A 12,473-nucleotide genomic window follows, 5' to 3' on the forward strand; every position below is an offset into this window, starting at 1 on the left:
TTCGAAGGAAACACACAAAGCGTATTTACTGCAGCTTGATAATAATTCAAGTCGACCTCAACTCATAGCTCAAAGTTCAATATACAATTATCCCGTTATACTTTGAAAGTTTTCCATTCGAACAAATCGCATATCACCGATTTTCCGAAGACTCGGAACGCTATATTAACAAGGTGACGAATACTTTTCACTCGATTAATATAATAATCCGTATGGGAAATTACGAATTTACACAAGTATACTATCAGTGACAAGATCATTGATGTGTGATTATAAAAATCGTGAAAATTTCGTTATATCAGTTCCGTTTGATGTAACAAGTTTCGAGCTCTCGTTGTTACCTCGACAAGTTATATTCATAGTAAGATTACACATAAAAAAAGAGATAAAGTAACGAACGAAAAGAAGAATAACGATTTAAGAATGTAGCACATGAATGTATCTACAAAACTCTACGATACTGTACTATATTGATAAGGAACAATAGTTTTTAATAATTTCTAAAGTAGAGTTGTTTTTTTTCTAATATTGAGAGAAACGCTTGCATTTCGTGTTACATATAAATGTTATTAGTAGTCGGCAAATATAAACAAGTTTATTAACAATTTTATCGCAGAACGTAACACTTTTTTTTGCAGAAGTATTAAATACGTGGATAAGACATCGAATCGGGAACGGTGAAAGTAACATTTCAGGCGAATCTAATCGAATTCCGCGCCGATTTCATCTCCTGGATGATCGAGCGTCACGTGACTCGAGATTAGCCGAACGAAGCGACGAAGGTACCGAAGTTATAAATAACGGCTACCAGAGGGTGGGGAGTCTCTTTCACTTTCTACTTCTACACTGTACCATAGTGCATTTGCTCCGCGCTCGCCTGGCTGTTACGTTGTGTGCTGTGCTGGTGTAAGGTTGGCTCGTGCGAAACCAAAGTAGGGTATAGACTGAACTTAGGACCGAACTTCCTCGCTTTCTTCAACTATTAACGACGTCAGACAAACTGAACGTGTCAAAAGAGTTGCAACACGTGGACGAAGCATTTGAGCGTAGACAAAAGAAACCAAAGGCTGTATCCACGATCACGAAAAGAAAGAAAATGCCGGAGACCGCTCATCACATGAATGGATACGCTAACGGGCACACACCGCCCGAGCTACAACAGGATACCAGTTTCCTTTTTACTTCAGAATCCGTTGGCGAAGGCCATCCAGGTAGGTAGCCTAAAAAGTATGCGTTCGTTTCATGACTCTTGTGTATTTTGGACAACATCGTGGTAGTTCGTCTCAAGTTCCATGTCGGTGAGCCGCGTGTGCCGCCATGAAACTCGATGAACGAACCACACATACTTACATATGTATATACCGCGTGCGCACGCCGCGATTCTACCCTTTCTTCGCGCTTTCTTACTTTCCTTAAAAGCTTCGAAATGCGAGGATGGTGTTATGTTGCGATTTATTTGTTTCTTCGATTCTCTTTTTTATGCTTACCAAATACAGATTATCAATGCGTTTAAACAGCACATTTTTCCAATTGCTATCAGAGCAGAAGCAAGAACATCGGCGTCGCCATGTGCTCCTGAATATCGCAATCCACTTTTATCTTCAATATCCTCCACATTTCTCCCCTTACATTTAAATTCTTCATCCTTTTTCTCCTCTAATCATATGTTGAACAGCTTTCTAAATTCACTTATGAATTATATACAGAATTCGATTAATTTTTTTATACCGAGTTATATCAAGTATCGTTTCTCACGTGCAAGCGTAGTTAATACATATTTTCTTTTAGTCATGAATCTTGATTGGATTATTGTAATCCTTTCAATTATTTATTATTTTATGTATTCTAAAGTAAAAATCTGAATTTTCATTCAAAAAGTAATTAGATATTATTTCCGGTTGATTTATTACAAAACCAGACTTGCAATATTGGTTCGACCAAACATCTTAACAAAATTTTACAAATATGTACGGAACAAGTTTAAATCAATTAGCATATATTCCATTTTCTGATTATGCAATTGTTTCTACAAATATATATCTATTTGTTTCAAAATTCATACATCTATATAGAAATTACATATACCAATAATTCGAGAGAAAGTTAGCTAGATATAAATTTAAAACCACTTTTATTCTATAGTTATAGTCCGTTTAATTTTTTTTCTCCTTTTTTTTTTAGATAAAATGTGTGATCAAATAAGTGATGCAATTTTAGATGCACATTTAAAACAAGATCCTGATGCAAAAGTGGCCTGTGGTGAGTTTTCTAAAAATGATCCTAATTTTTCAAATAAACTGAATCAGTGGTGTCATAACCTCTATTTATAAGTTAGTCAGTATGACCTTGAGTTAATTTTGAACCATAGAACTCTGAAGGGATCTAGTACTTGATATAGTGTCTATAGTTTAAGCTGTTACTTAACAGTCATCAAATGTTTATGTTCATTTCTAATTCTTATTTTTATATGTTATATTTTTCGATTATTCAGAGACTGTAACAAAAACAGGAATGATACTATTATGTGGAGAAATTACATCAAAAGCTGTGGTAGACTATCAAAAAATTGTTCGGGATACTGTTAAGCACATTGGATATGATGATTCTTCAAAAGGTAACAAATATTCTTATTTGCTCTTCGTGTTTCCTCTTTTCAGTGATGTATGTTTGTTAAACCCTTTCATTCCCCTAAAATTTTATTCAATTTATTTTATCTGTACATCTAAAACATTTGAAGTTTTCCTTGCTAACATAAAAGATTTCCATCTTCTATGTACACATGCCCTGTGGCCGGAATGATTATCTCTATTATCTTTATTATCTTATCCTTCACAAAATTCGCCTCATTTGGTTCTCCAGACTCAGATTTTATAAATACACGGTCGAATCATGGCACGAAAGCTTCCGACACTAAATATGATTTTTATTATACCTACTGTCTTTACTTACTAAATTATTAAAAAATGTATTTGTATAATTTAAATAAATATATATTTTTTTATAACAAAGAGATGTGCCTTACGCTACATACACGTTAGGAAAGTGTTAGAGAAAATTCCATGACTCGATCGATGACCAATATCCTGCTCATTATTTTTTGGAAAAAATAAGTAAAAGAACACGTATGAATATGTAACGTAAGCATATCATGATCGTGGCAGGATTCGATTGGCGTACGTTGAACCTTTTGGTGGCGATCGAACAACAATCTCCAAATATCGCTGATGGTGTTCATGTGGACAGGGAAGAGAAGGACGTGGGTGCAGGTGATCAGGTACATAACCCATTCTCAGCCCGGGCCGCAGAGCAGCCATATAATTCAATAACATTCTCCTTTTTTTTTGCTTTACCCTCTCCCCTCTTTCTTATGATACATTCTATAGTTTTTATAACAAACACTTTCCTCATGTTATGTGTGAATGTGTGAATCTGTGTATGCAAACAAGTACTGTGTTTATTCAGATACAGGAAGTACATGTTTTATAATATAAGAATTTATTTTATCAGGAAGATTTATATATAAATAAATTCTATTTGTATATTATAGGGATTCTAGGTTAGAGAAATTCATCACTGCATAAAAATCACAATAATTGTCACTATGAAATATGTAATAATATTCTATTTCATATAACATTTCATACATTTTATGTATTTTAGTTAGGTTTTGGAATTACACAATATATCGGCTAAAGAAAAAGATTTTATATAGTATTATACTTAAATAGGTCAAAATAAATTTATTTTTAACTTTTTTTAAAGCAAGGAAAAATTATTATCTTGAAACAGCAGAGTAAACTGGGATACAAAACAGTGACGCATCGGTGTAATGAGAGTATTGATATTCATAGTAGCAAACATTTATATCTCATTCGTATAATTTCTACAGGTTTTGACTTCAAGCTTTGCAGTGTTCTGCTGGCGCTTGACGCCCAATCACCAAATATTGCAGCGGGAGTTCATGAAAACCGTAGTGATGAAGAAGTCGGAGCAGGAGATCAGGTCAATTAACATTTTGATCTGTTCGTTTGAATTTTCTGTTCTTCTTTCTGTCTTATCTAATGCCAATGTAGTTACTCCTTCTTAGCTTTCTGAACAATATGTGCATATTTAGTTACTCTTTTCTTACTCTCGTTTTGTTTACCTCATTATTATCGTAGGCACATATTTAGTTTTGGTAATGGTATTCTGTAACTTATCTTTTTTCCTCTTTCTTTCCACCCTGTATGTAGAATAGCGTTAGCATAAAATATTAGTTTCTTATTAATATTATTATAGTATTGGTGAAGGCATCTCTAAGAGTCTAAACCATTAAAGCTTACTCCCATATCTAATTTTCCTTTCTATTTTCTTTTTTATTCTTTGTATCTTCTGCTGGTTTTTAATGCAATTTTTATCCTTTCACCGATTGTTATAACAAACAATATTCAAGTGTTATTTATCACTGTTTCTTTGTTAGAAATATTCATTAACATTTGCATTATGTTATATGTAACTGTATCTAAATTTGTTTCTGCATACTACAGTTCCACATTTTTATTCTGCATAAATATCATGAAATATATGACCAATTATTCAAAACCTGGTCTTATATCTGTATCTAATTATTTTAGTTAAGTTTGGAGCTATTATCTCCATAAGTTCGTGTTATCATTAAAATGTGTTATAAACAAGAATGTAACAAAAGCTACTAAACAAATTAGTGAATATAGTTGATTCGATATCTTAGTAATTCTGCTCTGTATGACACCTCCCTCACATATTATTTTTAAAAATTTTCAGTACATCATAGATTACAATTCCTGCAAATTCTGAGTGTAAATTAACACATAATTTTTAACTGTATGTTGTGTGCACTTTATTACTTTATTAATGCTTAATCTCCAAATTTACATAATATTGCAAGTTAATTAAAAGCACAGTAAATCTTTCTCCTGCTTCAATTCCATACCTTATAAATTTTAGGTGAAATAACTTAAATTTTTCTCCTAGGGTTTGATGTTTGGATATGCAACGGATGAAACTGATGAATGTATGCCCCTAACTGTTGTATTAGCACATAAGTTAAACCAAAAAATAGCAGAATTAAGACGAAGCGGTGAATTATGGTGGGCAAGACCAGATTCAAAAACACAGGTATGATTTTAATTAATAAATTACACAATTGTCTCCTTCAAATGTAGTAAAATTTGAAAGTATTTATTAAAATGGTTTATATTAACATTAAAATTCATTTAATATTATTCAATGATGTCACATAGTATTTGCTACTCTTGAATGCCATGATGTTAAAAGACATTACTGAGAATAATTTGTAAATGATATATTGATATTCTCAAATACAATCTTTTTTTTCTGATAACTTTTTTTCCTGTTAATATTATACAATAGGTCACTTGCGAATATGTAATGGATCGTGGTGCCTGCGTACCTATAAGAGTTCACACAGTGGTTGTATCATTACAACATAGTGAAAAAATTGGCTTGGAAGAATTACGCAAAGCAGTCATGGAAAAAGTTATTAAAGAGGTTATCCCAGCAAGGTATCTAGATGATAGAACGATCTTCCATGTTAATCCTTGTGGATTGTTTATTATTGGTGGCCCGCAGGTAAAATACAAATTTTTTACATTAAATTACATCAACTTTCTGTGAAATGCTTTTAATAATATTTATACTTCTCTGTTTATTTGTAGAGTGATGCTGGTCTGACTGGTCGCAAAATAATAGTCGATACATATGGTGGCTGGGGGGCTCATGGTGGTGGTGCATTTTCTGGTAAAGATTTCACAAAAGTTGATAGATCTGCTGCTTATGCAGCGAGATGGGTTGCTAAATCTTTAGTAAAAGCTGGTCTTTGCAGACGATGCCTTGTACAGGTACAGATTATTATTATTCTCTATTATTGTAACATTCATTAAAATAACATCTTTTTCTTTACTACATTTTACTTTTTGATGAAAACATACATGTTCACAATGAATTCTTAGGTTTCTTACGCTATTGGAGTAGCAGAACCTCTTTCAATCACAGTTTTTGATTACGGTACTTCTAAATTATCTCAACACGAACTTCTAGGAATAGTCAATAAAAATTTCGATTTACGACCTGGGAAAATCGTTAAGTAAGTAATATTACTATACCTTATACTATATTTTGAATATAAATAACCAAGAATGTTGTATAAATAGTATCATAATCATTTCTTAGGGAGCTGAATCTTCGTAACCCCATTTATCAGCAAACTAGTACTTATGGACATTTTGGCCGAGAAGGATTCACTTGGGAACAACCAAAAACTCTAATTCTCGATTGATGAGAGCATAGATCCTAAATCAGTTTGACGTTTCTTATTGTAAAACGTCTATCAAGTCGTTCTCAATAATCATATATCTCGTAAATGTTTTCCGAGATTTTCCGACCTCCGCGTTATTTCACCGAGTCCATCAATTCCTTTTGCCAATTTAGTACTAGCTGGAAAAATGACATATTAGATTTTTCCACATCATGAAGTTCTTGGTATTATGCGATATAGTACAAATTTTTTTGATCCAGCATATAGGCAAGAGCAATTTTTTTTCTTACTATTCGCAAACTGAGTTGATGTTTATTAAACATTAGATATAATGAAACTATCGGCAAAGGGAAAGGTGAACTAAGCCTGTATGAGTCTGTTACTTACACATATACTTGTGACAGTCACGTAAGATTGTTTATTTACCAGTGATACAACTCATTACCATGGCTTGTAAACAGTGTGTGTTGGAAGTTAAAATGGTAAAGGAACAATAATACTTGGAATGATAAACATTCTGTATTTGGAAAATGTATAAATTGGCAACATTAGACCAGTGCGTGCCTGTAAACAAACATTTGAGATAAAAATATCAAATTTTTAGCAATGTTTTAATACTGTGTATAAATGTACATGAAAGATCAATTTGCTTTTAAAATACTAACGTAACATTTTAATACCTTGTGTTCATCTATTCTAGCAAGTCTTGTTAATAGTAACTATGCTTTCATGTACGTTTGTTCATTAGAATTATTTATCGTTCGAGTGCAAATATAAAATGGTAATAACTATGTACATTAACTTTTAGCAAAGTGGGGAAACGAAGTAATTAAAGTGACCAATTATAAATGAAGTTTTTTTTCATATTGTTTAAAACTTTCATGACATAATTCAATATAATATTGACGAGGAGTTAATAATATCGCATTTATTTAAATCTTCTTAACTAAAGCACTACAAATTTTTCAATTACGTTTGAATTTAGGTAATTGCGATACTACTATCTCTCATATATTTATATATACATACATGCATTTTCCCTCTTTGCTTCGTTTGAATAGATAATTATATAATAAATATTATCGATCTTGCAACTGTATAACAAATGATGCAAAATCAAATGTTAGACCTTATTTTATGGAGGTCTAGTACAGGTTGCGTAGCGGAGCTCGAAAATTATACGATTTTTCCAAGTTATAGTGTGAAGATCTCTAACACTATCGTATTTTAAATCAACAAAAATGTAAATGAAATTTAGTAAATTCGTTCCATTAGATTGATGTAACGATCTATCGTGTAATGGTATTGGCAGTGTAAAGATGCACAAGATCATTATATGCAAATCATAATAAAAAAGATTTTTTAATAAAAGGCTAAACTGTCATTCATTTTTTATTATAAACAATTTACAGGTTAACAATTCCCTTTGTACTTTCTCATAATGATATTCTATAATTTAATAAATACCCATAAAGCTATGTTTAGTCAAAGATTCTTAAATTAGAGCTCTATTTGCTCTATTATAGAGCAAATTGCAAGTAATTGTAATCAGAAAAATTAATAAATAACTTCTGCATTTTCATAAATACTTGTCTTTGTCGATGATAACAAAAAAATATAAAACGAAATTTTTATCTTTTAGATGCAGCTCGCATATTACTATTTTCCAATATATAAAAATGTATGATTTTGCAGTATTTAAAGAATTAAGAATATACTAATACATAGCATAGTTATAGCAAAATTCATTACAAATATAGTAATTTAAATAATATATATTCTTCATTTTATTACATATGTATTGTATGATGCTACATATTTGGAAATTGTATAAAAATAGAGCTTGGATAAATCCTTACTAATATACTGTATTAATTATTAGCTAACTATTATTATAACTAACATTTCAATACACTGTCTAAAAAGCAGATAAATTTTTGGACAAATTATAATCTCATTTAAAGATATAAAACCGGAAGTTCGTCCAAAGCTGAAAGACTAAGCAACAATAAATAAAAAATAATAAATAATATAATCTCATTTAGGAATTACAGATATGTAATAATTTATTATAATAGATCTTGTAGATGAATAGTTTGGCATAAATGACAAAGTATTGAATATTAGAAAAGAATAATTTGTGTTTTTGTCATAAATTGAGTATTTTACGAGCATTCTATGTGGCATTATATGAGCATTTTATAAACATATTATGTGGGAAAATTCTCTGACAAACAAATTATAATATATTATAGAAATAACATAATACAATATTCGTGTTATTATATTCTAAAATATAAGGAGAAGTTAAAGAATTAAAATTTGTTCATTAGAATATATTTTGTTTTTTAAAAACTAAGAAACAGATGCTAAAAATATGTTTTTGAACAATTAATTATATAAGCAAAGCAAACTCTCTCTCTCTCTCTTTCTCTCTCATAAAATTAATGATTAGATATCCATCATGTATGTATATGCTTAATATGTAGTATATGTTGAATATATTTATCAACAAGTAATATATACATATACATATATATATATATATATTTAAAATACAATATATATTGAATACATTTATGAGCAAGTAATATATATATACATATATATGCGTATTGTATTTAGTAATATATATAATTATTAATTTTATATTTTTATTGTAATTTTTATTGTAATGTATATTATGTACAATTTTTATTATTTTACAAATTTAATTGGGAATGATCAAAACAATATGGAAAGACATAAGATATTTAATTATATTCTTATAATTAAAGTTATATACATACAAATACATAGAATTGTATACAATATAAATGTCATGAAAATATGTATAAGGAACAAATTTTTTATAAAAAAACGTTTTACTAGAATACTGTCACTGATTTACATTTTAATAAAATATAACTTATTGAAATGTTATAACAATGTAGTGTAATGTATATCAGATCAAAAGATGTATAAGTAAGTTCCATTGCATATTTAATAAAATAAAAATATGCTGCAATTTTGCATTTAATGCATTTAAAAATAACATATAACCGGTACTATTAATGAATCATTCAATATACTCTAGTCAAATAGTTTTAACATAACTAGGTAGAAATATACTTGGAATTATTGAATTGAATTAGTGCTAAGTATTAGTTAAGATATACTTAATATATTATTATATATTATATATATATAATAATATATTATTATATATTATATATAATATATAATATATAATATATATAATAATATATAATAATAATATATAATATATATTTAATATATTATTATATATTATACTAACAGTAATAAGAAAGCTATTATCATACATGATTAAAAAAAATTCTACAGAAATGTTTTTTTAATTTAATGACGACCGATTTTATAAACAATACGATATGCAATTCGTAGGGGAAATTTAATTTGTCATTATTTTTTTAGGTGCATGGATACGACTGTGCCTTAACAGCGAACTTTTATCAGTGAAAGATTTTTCACATTCTACACACTTGTATGTTCTGCCAGTATGTGTAACTAAATGTCTGCTAAGTCCAGATGCATGACAAAAGGCTTTAGGACAAAGTTGGCAATGGTGTAACTGTATATCATTTGGATCCAACTTTTGATGCCTTCTCATGTGTACCTTCAACGCTTCTCGTTGAGTAAAGCTCTTCTCACAATGTTGGCATTGGAATGGTTTTTGACCAGAATGAGTCATGAGATGTCGAAGTAAAATTTCTTTCTGTGCGAAGGCACGATGACAAATGTTACAACCAAACGGTTTTTCACCTATATGAAATATATAAAATATAACTTTAAAAGTTAAAAATTGAACGTTCATTTTTATTTAATCTCTTAATAACTTTTTTCATCACCTGTATGAGTACGTTCGTGTCTGACCAAAGCTGATCTAGTAGGGAACCATTTTTCACAAGCTTGACATGTAAAACCTCTTTGTGTAGAGTGAACAGACTGATGACTTTTCAACATTATTCTTCGGGTAAATGCTTTTGGACATTTATCACATTGAAACACTTTTAACTCTTCACTAGTTTCGACTATAAGAAACAAAATATCTTACAAATTTGTATAAATACTAACATTACATGTTATTGGGAAATAACATGTTATGTTGGGAAATCATATGTACTATTTACCCATGGTATCTCCGATTGGTTGTAATTTTAAGGATTCTCCTTGACCTGAACTGTTACTCGTAACTTCCATCATATAAACATTTTTGTGGTCAGCATTTGCAATTGCTCTTTGTACTTCTTCTGCTTCATCTTCAGATTCCTGTTCTTGCTTAATACGTGTTGTACGTATCGTGCAACGTGCTTTTGCAGTACGTTCCTCCGCAGGTACTAATGTAATATTTTCTGGATCTTCGGACATTGTTTCTTCCATCTCTAAGTTTTCTGAATTCATACCTATATTTGATAAAGTCAAATATTTTAATAAACTTTAAAACCGAATCATATAAGAATTAAATCCTAATAGCAAATATTTTTTAATATGTAAATTTAATTATTTAATTAAGGATTACATAATCCTAGTACCTAGGATGTAACCACCAACAAGTTCTTCTTCCGTTACTTCAATCGGATCTCCATCTGTTTGTCCACTGTCACCTTTAGTTGATACTAAATCAGCTAACAGCTGTTTAACTTGTTTTGATTTTCCACTGGAAGAATCCTTTAGTTCTTCCCTATTAGTATCCTGATTTTCTCCTTCTTCACCTTGACCAGTTAATTGTTGAATCAATTTCATATGCTTACGAAGTTTAGCATCAGCAGCTTCACATTTTTTTTTAAACTGGTAGGACTTTTCTAATTGATATTTGCATGGATAACAGATCATGTTTGGAAGACCATCTTCTTCATATACCTACAATATAAGAAACATTAATCATTACTCAATTCTTTATATATAAAATTATAAGAACTGAATTACAATTCAGTTGAGATTTTTATTACTCATTGCTCTATGTAAAATAATAACGCGAATGTGAATAACGTACTACTTACGTACTAAATACTTATATTTTTTACGTATTTACATTTTATATTTCTTCAAAAATATAAAAATAAGTTAACAAACATTTTGATGTCGTTAAAATTATATTGTGTACGAATTTCGAAAGTTGTAAGCTATTTTAACCTAACAATAAAGAAATGTCAAATATTTGAGATGTCAAAATAAAATAGTAGATACGTGGAAATCTTGTTATAATAGAGCGAAAAGAAATGTTTACGATATTGCGAAAATATATCGGGTATTTTGACTTATTTAAATTCATCGCAGTTCAAGATATAAAGGACTGGGAGGAAAAAGGCAGAAGGTTCATGAATCGGCAGATATAAAGTGAAAACTAAGAACACTAATGGCATTGGCTATAACATTGCAGATTTCTATAAATTCGTAGGGTAAACGATCTGTAATGCAATGATATGCCTTGTCTAGATTCCTGTAATGAAAGAGAAGGTGGCGTCAACGTATCGTGAACGCAAAGTCGATAACTCGGTAAAGCCGGTAGTTGCTTTGCGCAGTGTGTCGAGCGTTACATTAGAATTAGGAACGAAGTATTCTCTGTATATTGTGACGAACGTGTGGGTGACGCTCTCACAAATACGAAGCAGAATCGAAGAGTGGGGTAAAAGAGAGAGAGATAGAGACAGAGAGAATCTCACGCAGAGAGATAAACTAGATTCCTATTTTTCGATAAGCTTTCGATATACGCATGAAAGAAAAGCAATCGACACTCTTCTAACTTGAGTCTATTGTATGCTCGTTCTGCCAAGTCTTCCAACTCACCTCTAGATTAACGCAAGCCATTATTCGTAGAGATAATGGGATAGTTTCGTCGTCGTAAATCGACACCATCTCCTCCTCCTTTGCCAAGCACAGTCGGCACAGTTCGTTCACATGAATGATTACGTTGCTCGGGCTATCACCCTTTTTTCTACTGTATGTTTTCATTTTAACGTTCTGCAAGCTCTTGTGCGCGTTCGTCCCGTTTTTATTCCACGCTGAACGTCGAGGAGAAACAGAAATTTCCCTGGAAAGTCCTGGAGATTGAGACTCAGTCACACACAACGGAATCTATAATGGCGGCGGTGGCGGTGGCGGCGGCAGCGACGGTTAACCAATGGCGGACGTGCGGCGCTGTAGTTTAGCAACATGG

The 12,473-nt window shown here is 30.7% G+C and overlaps 2 protein-coding genes across 4 annotated transcripts; one reads left to right on the top strand and one right to left on the bottom strand.

The window, feature by feature from the left end:
- Positions 1-16: 16 nt before the first annotated feature.
- On the top strand, positions 17-7,666 carry LOC126929017 (S-adenosylmethionine synthase). Of its 2 annotated transcripts, XM_050745006.1 has the most exons (11): positions 17-173; positions 639-782; positions 858-1,211; positions 2,182-2,259; positions 2,492-2,614; positions 3,890-4,002; positions 4,993-5,136; positions 5,392-5,610; positions 5,697-5,879; positions 5,991-6,124; positions 6,211-7,666. In XM_050745006.1, the coding sequence occupies exons 3-11, from the start codon at positions 1,097-1,099 to the stop codon at positions 6,314-6,316; spliced, it is 1,215 nt and encodes a 404-aa protein (XP_050600963.1). In that variant the 5' UTR covers positions 17-173; positions 639-782; positions 858-1,096; the 3' UTR covers positions 6,317-7,666. The 2 variants fall into 2 exon arrangements, with proteins under 2 accessions (XP_050600963.1, XP_050600962.1); XM_050745005.1 differs by lacking the exons at positions 17-173; positions 639-782; positions 3,890-4,002 and adding an exon at positions 3,162-3,274 and having other exon boundaries at positions 789-1,211.
- Positions 7,667-8,929: 1,263 nt separating this feature from the next.
- On the bottom strand, positions 8,930-12,427 carry LOC126929015 (zinc finger and SCAN domain-containing protein 2-like). Of its 2 annotated transcripts, none has more exons than XM_050745001.1 (5): positions 12,104-12,427; positions 10,849-11,176; positions 10,447-10,719; positions 10,165-10,347; positions 8,930-10,078 (listed from the first exon to the last, which is right to left on the bottom strand). In XM_050745001.1, exons 1-5 carry the CDS (start codon positions 12,266-12,268, stop codon positions 9,708-9,710), a joined length of 1,320 nt encoding a protein of 439 aa, XP_050600958.1. In that variant the 5' UTR covers positions 12,269-12,427; the 3' UTR covers positions 8,930-9,707. The 2 variants fall into 2 exon arrangements, with proteins under 2 accessions (XP_050600958.1, XP_050600959.1); XM_050745002.1 differs by lacking the exon at positions 12,104-12,427 and adding an exon at positions 11,317-11,768.
- Positions 12,428-12,473: the final 46 nt, after the last annotated feature.

This window comes from Bombus affinis, chromosome 2 (assembly GCF_024516045.1).
Source record: "Bombus affinis isolate iyBomAffi1 chromosome 2, iyBomAffi1.2, whole genome shotgun sequence".
Taxonomy (NCBI): Eukaryota; Metazoa; Arthropoda; class Insecta; order Hymenoptera; family Apidae; genus Bombus; species Bombus affinis.

Bases quoted from the DNA above. Each gene is read 5' to 3' on its own strand.
- LOC126929017 (XM_050745006.1), top strand. From the start codon at position 1,097: ATGCCGGAGACCGCTCATCACATGAATGGATACGCTAACGGGCACACA. The intron at 2,615-3,889 runs GTAACAAATATT...TAATTTCTACAG, and splicing joins ATATGATGATTCTTCAAAAG to GTTTTGACTTCAAGCTTTGC. The intron at 5,611-5,696 runs GTAAAATACAAA...GTTTATTTGTAG, and splicing joins TTATTATTGGTGGCCCGCAG to AGTGATGCTGGTCTGACTGG.
- LOC126929015 (XM_050745001.1), bottom strand. From the start codon at position 12,268: ATGAAAACATACAGTAGAAAAAAGGGTGATAGCCCGAGCAACGTAATC. The intron at 10,720-10,848 runs GTACTAGGATTA...TATCAAATATAG, and splicing joins TGTTGGTGGTTACATCCTAG to GTATGAATTCAGAAAACTTA. The intron at 10,079-10,164 runs GTGATGAAAAAA...TATTTCATATAG, and splicing joins ACACGAACGTACTCATACAG to GTGAAAAACCGTTTGGTTGT.